The 13,469-nt window shown below is 53.1% G+C and overlaps 5 protein-coding genes across 5 annotated transcripts; 3 read left to right on the top strand and 2 right to left on the bottom strand.

Moving 5' to 3' along the window:
• Positions 1-3,472: 3,472 nt before the first annotated feature.
• A1O1_02926 (uncharacterized protein) lies at positions 3,473-4,338 on the top strand (the record flags this gene model as incomplete). The annotated part of the gene is made up of 2 exons (XM_007723834.1): positions 3,473-3,663; positions 3,720-4,338. 2 exons carry the CDS (start codon positions 3,473-3,475, stop codon positions 4,336-4,338), a joined length of 810 nt encoding a protein of 269 aa, XP_007722024.1.
• A 1,623-nt stretch (positions 4,339-5,961) lies between these two features.
• A1O1_02925 (uncharacterized protein) lies at positions 5,962-8,492 on the bottom strand (the record flags this gene model as incomplete). The annotated part of the gene is made up of 3 exons (XM_007723833.1): positions 5,962-8,184; positions 8,241-8,401; positions 8,453-8,492. 3 exons carry the CDS (start codon positions 8,490-8,492, stop codon positions 5,962-5,964), a joined length of 2,424 nt encoding a protein of 807 aa, XP_007722023.1.
• A 546-nt stretch (positions 8,493-9,038) lies between these two features.
• Positions 9,039-9,818, top strand: A1O1_02924 (uncharacterized protein; the record flags this gene model as incomplete). Its single annotated transcript, XM_007723832.1, has 1 exon — positions 9,039-9,818. One exon carries the CDS (start codon positions 9,039-9,041, stop codon positions 9,816-9,818), a length of 780 nt encoding a protein of 259 aa, XP_007722022.1.
• A 152-nt stretch (positions 9,819-9,970) lies between these two features.
• On the bottom strand, positions 9,971-11,459 carry A1O1_02923 (kinetochore protein nuf2; the record flags this gene model as incomplete). The annotated part of the gene is made up of 3 exons (XM_007723831.1): positions 9,971-10,084; positions 10,148-11,323; positions 11,376-11,459. The coding sequence occupies 3 exons, from the start codon at positions 11,457-11,459 to the stop codon at positions 9,971-9,973; spliced, it is 1,374 nt and encodes a 457-aa protein (XP_007722021.1).
• A 545-nt stretch (positions 11,460-12,004) lies between these two features.
• Positions 12,005-13,165, top strand: A1O1_02922 (uncharacterized protein; the record flags this gene model as incomplete). The annotated part of the gene is made up of 1 exon (XM_007723830.1): positions 12,005-13,165. One exon carries the CDS (start codon positions 12,005-12,007, stop codon positions 13,163-13,165), a length of 1,161 nt encoding a protein of 386 aa, XP_007722020.1.
• Between the last annotated feature and the right edge of the window lie 304 nt (positions 13,166-13,469).

Raw genomic sequence — 13,469 nt, 5'->3', positions numbered from 1 at the left:
TAGGGCATACGAACGACTGGTGCTTCCCTACCTTTGGCCTGGTTACAGCCATCTCGAATCTTCGTTCTCCACCGACGGCCGAATCATATCCCCCATAATGTAGTGAGATGGGACCTTAATTGTCTTTCTGGGGACGGGTACCGACTGGGTATTGAATGTCGCGTGGCAGACGCACCATGGTCGATCCCCGATCCACGAACTGTCATCCTGAAGCTCGCACTCTGCTTTCGAAGGGTTCGGCTTACTGCCCGACCGCAAGATGCCTCTCCGATAGATTGACATGCTAGAATTGATAGCGATATGTCAGGCCAGCTTGACCTACTAGGACAAACGCTCATACTGAGGGTAGGGCGGAATGGTGATTGCAAACGCGACTCCGTAGTGCTCTACCATCGGTTTGAGGTGTGTTCAGAGATAGCCACTGGCGATGTGAAGACACCCACTTCCCGTTGTGAAAGCGAGGCATCGTGTCAGCCGTCGCTATCAAGCTGTGCATCTTAATTCACCAGATGCGAGCGAGATTGGGACGGTGGAGGAGCCAACATCCAAGCCGGTCTTGATATCTTCCGGATCCCCTTAGCACGATGGAGACTCTCTCCTATCTGATAAGCGAAGAGCACCATCTCGCGCACTGGGCATTCTTCAGCCAGTGCACCCACCACCTTTCAAAACAGCTTGGCTCTTTCAGGTCACAGTTTACGTCTATGTTGGCTTTTCCTGGGTTCCTCACGATGGCGCCGACCTGCGGAATGAAGAGTAGGTAGGTATGTATCTGTGGTGGGCGTTTGGTGTGTCGCTTGGTGTGTCGCTTGGTGTGTCGCTTGGTGTGTCGCTTGGGATTCATCTCTGTTGCTGATTGGACCGGTGTGCTGCCTCCGTTCAGAGATCGCGGGTCGACTCCAGTAATAGAGATAGCGTCTGGTAAGGAAATGCCGAACTGTCAAATCCCATAAGCACGGTAGGCCGTCCTCCTCCTAGCGAAGCAGTAACCTTTGACCATAAATGCAATATCTTGCCCTAGTCTTGCCTATGTGCCGACCCATACTGGAGAGGAGGTTGCTCGTCGGAGAGGTGGGATTGTGTTTGTGTTCGATTCGAGATTGTGAAGAGCAATCGACCCAAGTCCGTACCTATAGCTGCTCGAACCGATGGAGCTGTGGAGTGGAGGTACCCGCCGGCATGGACGCCATGTTTATGATTGTTGGTTTGCAACCAGCGTGGACGTGGTGGAGGTCAGGGGGTGACTGTAGCTTGTCAGGTCCAAGATACGGAGGAGAACGGATCCCTGTGTAGCCAGCGAGCCAACAACGAGACTGGAGAATCTTCAGCTAGCCTGTTCGCTCCAACACCCCTGGTTGCCGAAGAATAGGTGCGGAGTCTGGGCATGAGACGGCGCACTGCCAGACCGAGCCGTTCTTCCGGGGCATGACATCGCTTGCTGAGGGTGAGACTCATGATGGGTGGCTCGTCTTACTGGGCGAGCATCTGCTTCGAGTGGTCTTTGGGCATGGCAAGGATGAGGTGTAGCATAGGTAGACGACTAATTGGGATCGAAGTCGTGAAGTGCGGTTGACCAGCACGAATGCGAAGCAGCTGCCAGCACTGGAACGACCGGATGCAATGTAGGACAACGCATAATGGCAACGATGTCTGTGTACAGTACCTACCCAACTTGAAGAGGTTTAGGTGCTGCTCTGTTGGGCGTCCAGATAAGAGATGACACACCAAGTTCAAGAACGAAGCAGCCAAGCGGTCGGAACAAAGATACTACCTGGTACTACTAGCGGTAGACAGACTGCCTGTGCGCCGTGCTACTACATTGTACCTAACCTATTTCCCGGTACTCAATGTTATTACCTTATAGTACGGAGTACCGAATTCAAAGATCCGTGGCACTACACTGCAAGGAACTCTCTCTGAACAGATAAATAATATACCGGAATCTTCAAAAGCCGGACACTGGAGGGGCGTGTACGACCACTCCGTCTATAAAATATAGCTGCAGTACCGGCTGTTGAGGAATGGAGCCTGCCCCAAAGCTACCTAGATTAAGTACCTAAGAAGGAACCTCAGAACCGGGCCCTGAGGTCCTTAGGCTATGACCACCTAGCTACCCACGGACTTAGGGCTAGCGATAATTCGGTAGGAATAACAGCCTCAGAACCTTAGCCCACCTGGATGCCACCTCCGAGTCCCTGGATGCCTACCGGGTCCGCCCCAGATACCTACTTTACCTAGTCTAGCAGAAGTAATAGGTGCTCCTAGAGTAGTAGTAGCCGCAGGCTTTCGCGGCCTAAAGAGCCTCCCTAAGCCTCCTTAGCCCTCTGGATGTCTACGTCACTTGCATCTGCTGGTGCTGTGGGTACCACTGAACCCATCCCGCTGGTTGACAAGTGGCAGCACCACAGGCACTAATTATTGTTGGTCCCGGCAGCGGATTTCGGTTTCTGCACTCCCCCTTATCCTTCTTTCTTACCTGGAACGTAGCTTAGAGGCCAATAATAATGTGTACGGCAGGTACCTAAGATAAAGTGTCTTGCCGAGGCTCCTAGGCTAGGGAGGCTCTCTGAGCTTAGCCAACAGCCCGCCTTCAAGTTCCGGTTGGCTGCACTGCACTGTTAATGTCCACTCCGACTCTATCAATGAATGCATCAATTCACGCTCTATCGTAGTACTGTACCAACCAGAATCGGGACCATGAGAATGGAGACTACCTAAGGTAGTTAACCGGCAGCAGCAGAGCATTACCGGCATCGCCAGCAGCAGCTATAGCGTACTGTTTGCTCATTATCAGTCAGGGCCCCGTGTGCTGCTCGTCTTCATTCTTATCTCCACATAACCATCAATCACGCAACCATCCTCTTCTCTTCATTCAACCTGTCTCGCTCCTCGTCGATCTTCTCCTCGTCCTCGTCCTCCTCTCTCTCTCCTCATCACCACTTGATCTGCCAGTGTGTAGATCACGATCGCTACCTCTGCCCACCCTTTGACGACGGGGAACTTCCCGGCGCCTGGCCTGCGCAGGCGTGGACGATCTGCCAATCTTCCAGTACGCGAACCTTTCGGAGGACGGGCGCAACCAACAACAACCATTGGCTCACCGGAAATATTACTCAAGACACGACCAGGCTTTGTGTTGGGCGTCTACCGTGCTTCTCCTCATACACTCTTCATATTTTGATTCACATTCTTCTGCTTTGACACAAGTGTCGCAGCCCGTCTTCACGAAGTCAATGGTGGGCAAATTGGGTGTGAGCAAGGATCTGAACACCCTGACAAGCAACCACGCCTCCGGGATCCCACCGCCAATCTGACACCTGACATTCTTCACCACACCCATCTCCTTGGGTCAGGCGACAACCAATCGTCGCGTCATACGCCCATCAGGACCTCTTTCCGTTCTTGCGTCCACGTTGATTGCACTCTCCCCTTCTATGACACTACCGTTCAAGCCTTCTGCTTCTCCCCGCCGATGGAGTCCGAGGAAAGCCAAGCACCAAAGAGGGAAAGGTACGGCTTGATGAAGGTCTGGCAAAGGGTCAAAGACATTTTCGAAGATCGACCCAGAAGTCCCCCAGAGGCTACTACTGCCACAACACTAGCAGCCGTCACGACTGAATCCTCCGCGCCCGGAGAATCTGAACCTCAGCCGGGATCGAAGTCGTAAGTATCCGGGAATTTCTAGTACTAGTTAAGTTCTGTTTCTGACATACGGACAGCCAACCCGCTGCCACTGTGCAACCACCTCCGATTGAAGTGGATGATACCATCGAAGCATCTCCGGCCACCTTTGAGCCGACCACACAAGCACCGTCAGGCCCGCCTACAACTACACAGCCGGACCCCCAAGACGAAGCGCAAATGCGATTTAGCAGAGTCCAGGCAATCTTTGCCAAATACAACCTCGAGTTGAGTGCGGCCGACTGGGACATGAGACCCAAACAACCTTATGAGAGAGTCGCGAAGAACATTAGAATGAGGGTCAGATACACCTGCCATAATTGCTCCACCACCTTTGGATCGGACAAAGTCTGCGCAGCGTGCCAACACCGACGCTGCGCTCAATGCCCGAGATACCCACCCAAGAAGAAACAACCGCGACAAAAAGCGACAGATCCCAATCCTGCCGAAGGCCTCCCAGGGCCACCTTGCTCCAACGCTCAAGCGATATGTCACGAATGCAAGACGGGGTTCGAAAATAGCGTTCAAGAATGCCCCAATTGTCATCACCAGATATGTGACCGATGTCTTCAAGAAGCCATCATCACCTTGGAACAACCTTTCGACAATCCTGTCGAACCCAAGGTGGGCGAACAGCGGACCACTACCCCAAACTAGCGAACACTCCTCCCAGACGACCGCTGCGTCTGTGTTTCTGCGCTCTATCATTACGTCCAACCTTTCACTACCCGGGTTTTTGGCCTTTTCCGTACTTGATTCCGAGCATTACACGATGCGATGACGATATTCCCCCTTGTTGACGACTTGACTTTGGATCTGAGCGTTCTCGTATTAATATCGCATGGATGGCGCGAGTGGAGTTTTGTCGATTCGACGTTCTACAAGTCCAACACTGGTACGACTTCGTTCGGGCGAGCAAAAGGCGACAGAGTTTGGGAGTTTGATATTGTCTTCGGTTTTCATCACCGGCTTGACGACTTTACAGTGTAGAGGATGGGTTGAAAACGGGCTCGGGGGAAAAGGAGCTTCTTCAAAGGACGGCCAAGGCTCTGGTCATTGGGGCTCAAGGGGTCTTGTCGTGCCGTGGGAAAGAGGATGTTTACAGGCACGAATCACATGTGAGTCTAGAGCAGGACCCAGGAGACTTGACAATATGAGATGGAGAGCGACAAGGACAGCATGGGAAGGGTTAGCTGGCTGCCTAAGTTCCAAACACGAAACAGCATAGGCGCCTCCCCTACAAGCTGAAGTTACGATACCAATGAAACACACTGCACTACTCCAACGGATGCCTTGTTATGTTACTCATTTCGTTCTCCGGCTGCCCATTTCGAGCTTTGACGCTTTGAAAGTTTCTTTCTTTTCTTGCGGGAGTTCGCCGTCGAGGCCTTCAACGACTGCGCGTGTTCATGCTATGATCGTGCCCCGTCTCTGTGTTGTTGGCTTCCGACGCGAGACTTGAGTCTGTCTGACCTTGCGCATTCAACGAGTCCACCTCCCGCTTGTGAGGAAGACTTCTTTCTTTCTGCCTTTCCTATCACGCGGGTCTTCCGTCTCGAACCAGCTGCGGGCCATTCTACGTGGATGATGAATAGGTCATATTTGGGAGAGAAGTGTCACAATTCACATCGCGTACTAGTATGGCTCGTCAAGCCGTGTTAATCTGAGAAGTCAGGTCGCTTGGCGCCCAGTCGGTTTCGAAGATTGTCTGTCTCGGCCACGACGACCCAATGCAGACCAATGGACGGAAAACAGAACAAAACTAGCACGCATAAAGGCCAAACTCGACACATAGACGTAATACTGTGATGCGCAGTAAGGATGGATGATAGATGATAGATATGATATGATATGATACCTACCTGAGTATGATATGATCGTCGGACACAGAGGAGCCACGGCCCGGACCGGACCGCCATGCCAGGGGTCAAAGCCGGCTCAATGAACGTCCGACCGGGATTATGATGATCTATCTCAGCTTCATATCCCATGCTATTATTATGGGATATCTACACGGTTCGATATAGACTGCACTTACGTATAAAGTACAATCACATCGTCAGATCTACACAGCTGAGAAAAATCGGCCAGTGTTCTTCAGGAGGCTTGAGTTCAACAATACTTGTCCGTGGGTGTTGAGTACTTTACCCAGACTCGGAGGAACAGAGCGCACTCATCAGCAACTCGACTATGAGAAGCTCCCAGTAAACTGGCGACATTGTCCTGATTGCGTGTTGCAGGTAGCGGAGGCGGAGGGAAGGGACACGTGCATCAAGGACCCTATGCTTTGCTCATCAGCCCTTGCCTCATCGCCGTCTCTTCTTCTTCTTCCTCCTCCTCCTCCTCCTCCTCCTCCTCGCTCTCCTCTTCACCTGTCTCGGCGTCCTCGCTTTCTTCTTCCTCAATCTCTTCGCTGTCCGTTTCCTCCTCCGTCTCTGTCTCTGTCTCTTCCTCTTCCTCTCCGCTCTCGGCGAGCCAGTCATCCAGAGTCCTTTGCTTCGAGTGCGCCTTGGTCGAGCCTGCGGCGACAACCTTCTCCAGCCCCTGCTCTTTGACCGCCTCATCCAGTCTTCGGCTCGCGGCCACTGTCGTCCCCTTTCTCGCCCCGAGTGAAACATATTCTTCCTTTTCCCCACCATCCACCGCATCTCTCAGCTTCGGGTCTGGCTCGTGTCCAGCTTCCACCCAGTCAGGCAGTTCTCGGTAGCCAGGCAGCCCGAGAATGCCTGCAACATCTTTTCCAAGGACCAAGGTAGTGCTCCCCAATACCAATCCTTTCCGACTCTCGGATGGCGACGGTGAGTGAGGCACTGGTTTGGGAGCAAGTAGAAGGAGAGCAGCAAGTTGAGTAGACTGCGGATTGGCAAGGAGCGCCTTGAACAGCCTAGCCCGATCACGCAGGTCGTATGATACGTCATATCGGGCGAGGAGCTGCACGTAATTCCACAACTTGGAGATTGGATGATCGACGAGAGTGGAATTCCGAGAAGACTCATCTTCAATATCCCCCATCTTTCTAGCATCATTGTTTTTGTCTGGAGATGTAGCGCCCTCCCTTTGCAAAAACAACAAATACACCTTGGCAGCGAGCAGGACAATCTGTTGCTTTGCAGGTTCGCTCTCATCAGCAAACCCTTTGGCCAAGATCCGCAACACATCCGGTGCGATGTTGTTCTCAGGGTCGAGGCTCGCAAATTCGCCCACCAACCAGATGATTGTAGCTCGCGCTTCTGGGCTGGAGGTTCTGTCCAAGTTTCTTGCCAATCGCACCACGGTCTTCCGGTGGGAGGCGGGTTCTTGTTGAATAAGATGGCGCACCACGGTAAGGACCTCGGACACCAAAATATTGTCGAAGCTAGATATCTGGTTGAGCAAAACCCGGAAACATTGGTGAGCGTTGATGGGATCGGATTGTGCACATCGCCCAATTGCTCGCACAGACTCACGAATGAGTTCGATGTCGGAACCGTGAGAGAAGTGCTCAAGTTCGCTTAGGATGATGGATTTGAGATGTAACGCCGCATGCGGGAATATCAGGGTCAGCAGTTCAATCTTCAACCTCCATATTTGCGGCGGATCGTGCGCTCGAATGAAGAAATGGGATGCATAAGGAACGAACAGGTCTGGCGCTGACAATGACACCAGCACAATATTGCACAGAGCCACTTCCTCCACTTCAGGAGGCCCACGCATAAGACCAACCAAGGGCCCGACTGCCTCCTGGAGGTATTCGGACGTGCCCAGGTACAAGAAACAGCTTGTGACAGACGCAACAACCGCCGAACTTCGACTCCGAAGCAGAGGTTTACAGGCGTTGAGGAAGAGCTCCAAGTCGGGATCTAAGATCTGGACAACCTCATTTGTCTCCACCGTCTCGTCAGGCTCGTCGTCGTAGAACCCCTTCTTGTTAACTTTGGTAACTCTGCGGGTCCTTTGTGGGAAACATCGTCGGCAGTAGAAGAGCAGAAGCCTCAAGGTGGCCAGCTGACTCCACTCATCCATGTCAACAAGTTTCTTGACCAGGCTTTTGTAATGCTTGTGGATGAGATCGATACGATCGGGACAGATCTCCAGAAAGGCTTGGACGGCGGGTCCGACCACGAAATACTGCCTGTCGCCCAATAGCGTGGAAAGATAATCGAGCAATTGAGGTAGCGTGTTTGGGTCCAAGTTGTAACATTTCGGAATTGCGAGGGCAGCTGCTTTTCGCACGTGGGGACTCATATCACCAACCCCTCGCTTGATGGCCAGTGAGACGATTTGACTGATGACCGGGACTCTCATTCCTGACATGGTGCGTAGGGCGAGAGCGCGGACCTGTGGGTTCTGGTCACTAAGGGATTTCTGGATGGCGTTGACGGAAAGAAGAGCCAGGTCAGGGTCGGCTTCGGCATAGTGGAGAAGGTAGATGTAGACGAGCTTCTTGATCTCAAGATTTGGATTGGCGACGTTCTTGACGACTGACGAGAAATATGGCAGACATGGTTTGTTCTGATAGATCATCTACGACAAATTAGCTAAGCGTAGCGATAGCGACCGCTAAGAGTGGGATCTCATACAGAGACAACCTTCCTCAGACCATCGAGGAGATCACGGTCACTCCGACTGTCGAGGAGAGCCTTCAGCTTTGCAAAGGGGATGGTTCGGCCGGATGACCCTCCTCCCCCGAGGCCCTTCGCGAGCCCCAACGCCTGAGCGGCTTCGACGGTCAAATCTCGCGCTTCGCTCGGGTCAGCGTACTGGAGCCAGGATGATTCCATTTCGAACTTACCAGGGTCCATCATGGACGCGATGCGGGAGACAGATTCCATCTTGATGTTCAAGTTGGGTGTTTAGTCTTGTGTAACCACGCTTAGTTGTGCTACATGAGGACAGAGGTGACGTGGGACGAGGTCGCCGTGGGTGAGCACCGACTCCGAGTTTATAATACTTTCAGGAGGTAAGCAAGGCTGGACCAATTCCCTCGACTATACGAAGCGGGGAGAAGACGATAGTATAGTCCTGTAGGTACCTGTCAGTATCAACACGAGTTGCCGGCGAGCCTGAGGTCACTGCACGTACGGTCTGCCAAGGGTTCAGCCTTGCAGCTGCAGGGCACGTGACGATCCGGTCACGTGTCAGGCTGTGGATATGGACCTGACTGCCGCGCACTGCGTCTTCAACGAAGCTGAATCTGAATCTAAAGATCACTCACGTGTATCTTCCAACAAGAAGGTTCCTGATCTTGATGACGTGTCCATCTACAGCTACAGCATGTATGCCTAGTACCGTTATGCTGCCTCCTTCGGAACGCCACTGGTGAACAGTGATGGCTGAGACGTCGCCGCACAAGCACACACCTTGATTCCATCAACCTCATGAACTTCATTACTACTCAACATGACTATGTGCTGGACCTGCTCGAAGATATTGTCAAGTCGCAACACCAAGTTTCCACGGATATAATCACATGCTCGACTCGGGAAGACTTTCTGGACGAGGTTCTGGCCCTTGCACTTGCCCTTGAACACCGACACGATGATGAGCGGGAACTGGCACCCACCACTCAATCGCAAGACGGAGGCAACCGTGAAATGTTGCCCGCGGAACGCATTCATATGCTTCTGACACCAACCCTGCAGTTATTGAACGCGAGCCGGTTCTGCAACCTCGTCTTCTGCCCAACCACGACCGTTCTCCGGGGGTATCTCGCCAGCTACTGCCCGGAAGTGGCCTCAGCTTCACCAGCCGAGTCTTCTAGCAATGCTGTCCATGGCCGGATGATCATCCTCAATCTCTTAGCGCTACACCACGGCACGTCTGAGTTTACTCTGCAAGGGCTCTCGCAGACCCTGGCGACTGCGGTATCTGCGGCGCATGGGGCGAAACGACGGCTGGAACTCGTCGAGTGCAAGGACGCTCGCGACCCGTCGAACCCGAGCCGTGGGCCGATGCTGTGGCAGGCGGACGTCCAGTTACTCAGCGCAGCCATCAAGATAGGAGAAGGGGGGAGTAGTTGGGGTCGGCGCTCCATTTCCGTCATGACTCTTGCATCAAGATGGTTCCGAATTCGACACGCCGTTTCAGCAAACGAGCAGGTTCGGCCAGAGTTGCGTCGGCACAAACGTGTAAAATCCGAAGATGAAATGCTTGTCTGAACAAGAACAAGAACAAGAATAAGTCGCCTTTTCTGCCTATCCAATGTACATTTAGAGATGCGGCGCCCATATCGCAAACAACGCCTTGCCGGGGTATCTCAGATCAAACCTGCCCAACGCCGTCATGTCTGTCGTGGTGCAACACCGGCAACTCATATGCTCTGCTCCATTTCCGTAATGTACAGTTTGATGTGCGATTCGAGTTTCAGGTACTCCTCGTGGGCAGAATGGACTTCGTTTTCAATGTTGTCCTTGAGATCCGCCATCTGCAGGTTGTCATTGTCAGTATGGTTCCCTACGACCACGGATCGTGACGGCGCCAATCTTACCTTCTTCTCAGTCTGCTCGATGCGCACCCTCCGTCGCTCCATCTCTCGCCCCTTGTCGGCTCTCTCGTCCCGAAGCTGTTTCTGAATGTCTCGCAGCTCGTCCATCTTGGCCTTGTTGGCTTCGTCTCGTTCTCTGTGCTTTCGTCGCAGCTCTTCGGTCCGTTCTTCCCATTTCTTAAGCTGCCTCTGCAGAAGCTTCTCGTTCTGCTCAACCTCCCGGACATTGTTGCCCCGCTCGGCCAGTGCGTCCCTGTTCTTAGCAGCTCTCGCATCTTCCTCTTCCTCCTTTTGCAGTTCGACCGCAATCTCCTCTAGAATTTTCACACACGCTTGGATGTCGTTTTGCACCACATTGAAACTGTCTCCAGAGGTCTGCAGCGCCCGACCTCGTCGCTCCAGAAGATCAATCTGGCTCTTTTCACGCAACAAGTTGTCCGACAATTCTGTCAGGGCATTCTGTAAGGCGGCCGCACTCTGTAGCACGTACGGCCTGAGTTTCTCACTCTCCTGTCTCGTTTTCACAAGTCGTTCGGTCTTCTCTTCCAAAGTGGCCTGCGCCCGCGTTTTCTCGGCCTTTGCTCGTTCAAGTTGCTCTGCCACTCTTTCCTGCCCCTTACGCAGTTCGAGCAAACGGGCCTTTAATTCATCGTTTCGACGCATCTTTTCCTTGACAGCTGCCTCCACTGCTTTTCTGTTGTGCTTCATCTCCTCTAGTCTTTGCTCCATATCTTTATTTTCGGTGTAGAGCGTCTCGATCCTGACCTTGGTGCTTTCTGCCTTGTTAAAGTTCTCGTCTATCACGCTCGTATGCGTCTCTCGAAATCGGACAAAGTTGATCGTATATGAGAAGATCTTGACTAGGCGGTCGTGGGTCGGTCGTACCAAGTCGTTGAACGAGAAATCATTGATGCCGCACTGTTCTAACATTGTGCGCAATTGGACGAAGAATCCCATCAAGAGCCTTGTTTCAACTGGCACCAGCTCAGGAAACTCGGCGCACACGTCTTCCGCCGCTGCGCGCATGGCAGGGTCAAGGGATTGTCTGGTCGCGTTCATGACAAGTTCGCCGAGATGTTCGAAAACCATCTGGATGACCTGCGGGTTGGGTTTCATGAGGTCGGAGGGCTGGAACGGTATTCCCATTTCGCTGATGCATGATGCAATTTCTCTTTCGGACTGTCGACATGTTAGTTCCATTGAGGGCGAGCATTGGTAGGGCGCGACACACCAGTCGCATGAAATCAGCAGGGTCTTCTTCCTTCTTCTTGACGCGCCCCTGCTGTTGCTGCGATGTACGGTATTGTTGAGCCATGTTGATAGCAGGTAAGTGAGCAGATGATAACGGCGTTTCTCAAACTGATGAGCGGAGGTGAGTCCTGCTTGAGACTGGATCGGGACGCATTTCGGTAGTAGACATGCCGTTGTTTGGAGATTCATCTAGTGGCATCGTGTTGTCAACGTCGCCCAGGTAACAAGCCTGGCACGTGACCTGTAGTTGCACCTCGTCTTGAACTGGTGCGCGGTATAATTTGCGTCTGACTTTGGATCCTCCGTACATCAGAGTCCCTGATGCCAAGCTTGTTCTCACGAGGCTCTCGCCGTGGAGCCTTGAGTCTTCTTCGACGACCATCGATCGATTCGAACAACGTCCACTCAGCCACAAGTCCCAGCCAACGACCGCATCCAATACGAGCCGGCCATGTGTACAAGTGTCTAAGTTCATGGTATCACAGACTTGAAGGAATTGGTCCTACAAAGCAACGATGATGGCGTCCAGTAAGTCATGATATTTATTCGCCCTACCTTGTTCGCATTGCGTGACTCAAAACCCCGTCAAGTCCATTTGAGCAAAGAAACATGGAAACTGTCACCTGGAGACTGGTCTGGGACAGCATCCTTCAAGGCCTCTTCCTAAGGAGAGCCAAAGCACTCACCAGCCAGACGATTTCTAACATATTTCTGTCCCCTCCAGCATCATCTCTCTCGACACCGCCCAGCACGCCCAAGCCGATATCCGATCCCTCTCCCTCGACGGACTTCGACATCGTAGCCTTCTACAACGACTTGATCAACAGTGATGCGACAATGACTCCTCCCATCGCCGCGATAGAATCGCTGATTTCGCTGCTCGCCAACACCCCACTGACCACCATCTCCGAGACGCTGGCTCTGCTGTCGACGCATTCAAGCAAACTACTGGCGTCGCAACGCAACCCGATCCCGTTATCAGCCGGCACAGAACTGTTCCAGCGATACCTGGTGAGCTCATTCCAACAACGACCATCATCACTCGCCAATTCCGACTTCACCACTCTCCGCCACCACATCCTCAGCAACTCGTCCTTGTTCGTCAAACGGGCCAATGAAGCGCGGCCGAAGATCGCGCACCACGCCCTCCCATTCATCAAGGACGACTCGACCATCATCACCTACGGCTACAGTCGCGCCGTGCAGGCCCTACTGACCCACGCGGCCGAATGCAATCGCTTCTTCAACGTCATCTACGTCTTACCCGCGACGGGGCTGACGGAGCGCCTAGCAAAGTCCATCGCGGCCTTGTCTGAACTTTCCATCCCCACCGCCACTATCTCTCTGCAGGCCTTGACCTACGCATTGGCTTCACTGGCTCCGTCGGCTCCTCCGCCGCAATTCATTGTGGGCGCCACTGCTGTTCTGGAAAACGGGTCCATCGTCACCGAGCTCGGCATGCATCAGCTGGCCTTGATCGCCAAATCCGTCTCAATCCCGCTCCATGTCGCGGTTGAATCGTATAAATTCGTCCGCAACTTCCCTCTGGGCTATGGGCCGAGCGACCTGGCCCGGCTGGGCGTCAAGCAGGATGTTCTGCGCTTTGAGGACGGCGTCTCGCACAGTCCCAGCTCGCAGGCGGATATCTCTTCGACAGAAGGGGGAATGGTCGAGATCACTCAGCCCAACCTGATTTCTGCCTTGATCACCGAGAATGGGATTATGACTCCCAACGCCGTGAGCGAGGAGCTGATCAAACTTTGGTTTTAGACCAGACAGACTTGAAGAAGAACACCAGCTCTGATACCTCGGCGGTACTGTTTCTACAACTACAACTACTACTACTACTGCTGATGCTGATGCTGATCCTGCGTATGAAAGTCCATGTCAAGCAACCATTACACATCGGCTGCCTTTGGCATGAACTATGCAGGGCGACGACCATGTAGCGTCCCTGGCTTCTCGCACACATGCTATTGACCATGTGCCAGAGAAATATCACATCCCCTACTCCAACAGAGATGCAGCAAACGCTTCCACCACCCAGGACGAGGGCATCGGGCTCAAGACGGAG

Source organism: Capronia coronata (genome assembly GCF_000585585.1).
Source record: "Capronia coronata CBS 617.96 chromosome Unknown acBCG-supercont1.2, whole genome shotgun sequence".
Classification (NCBI taxonomy): domain Eukaryota; kingdom Fungi; phylum Ascomycota; class Eurotiomycetes; order Chaetothyriales; family Herpotrichiellaceae; genus Capronia; species Capronia coronata.
Note: the sequence above shows the minus strand (reverse complement) of the source record. Positions and strands in the feature narration are given on the sequence as shown.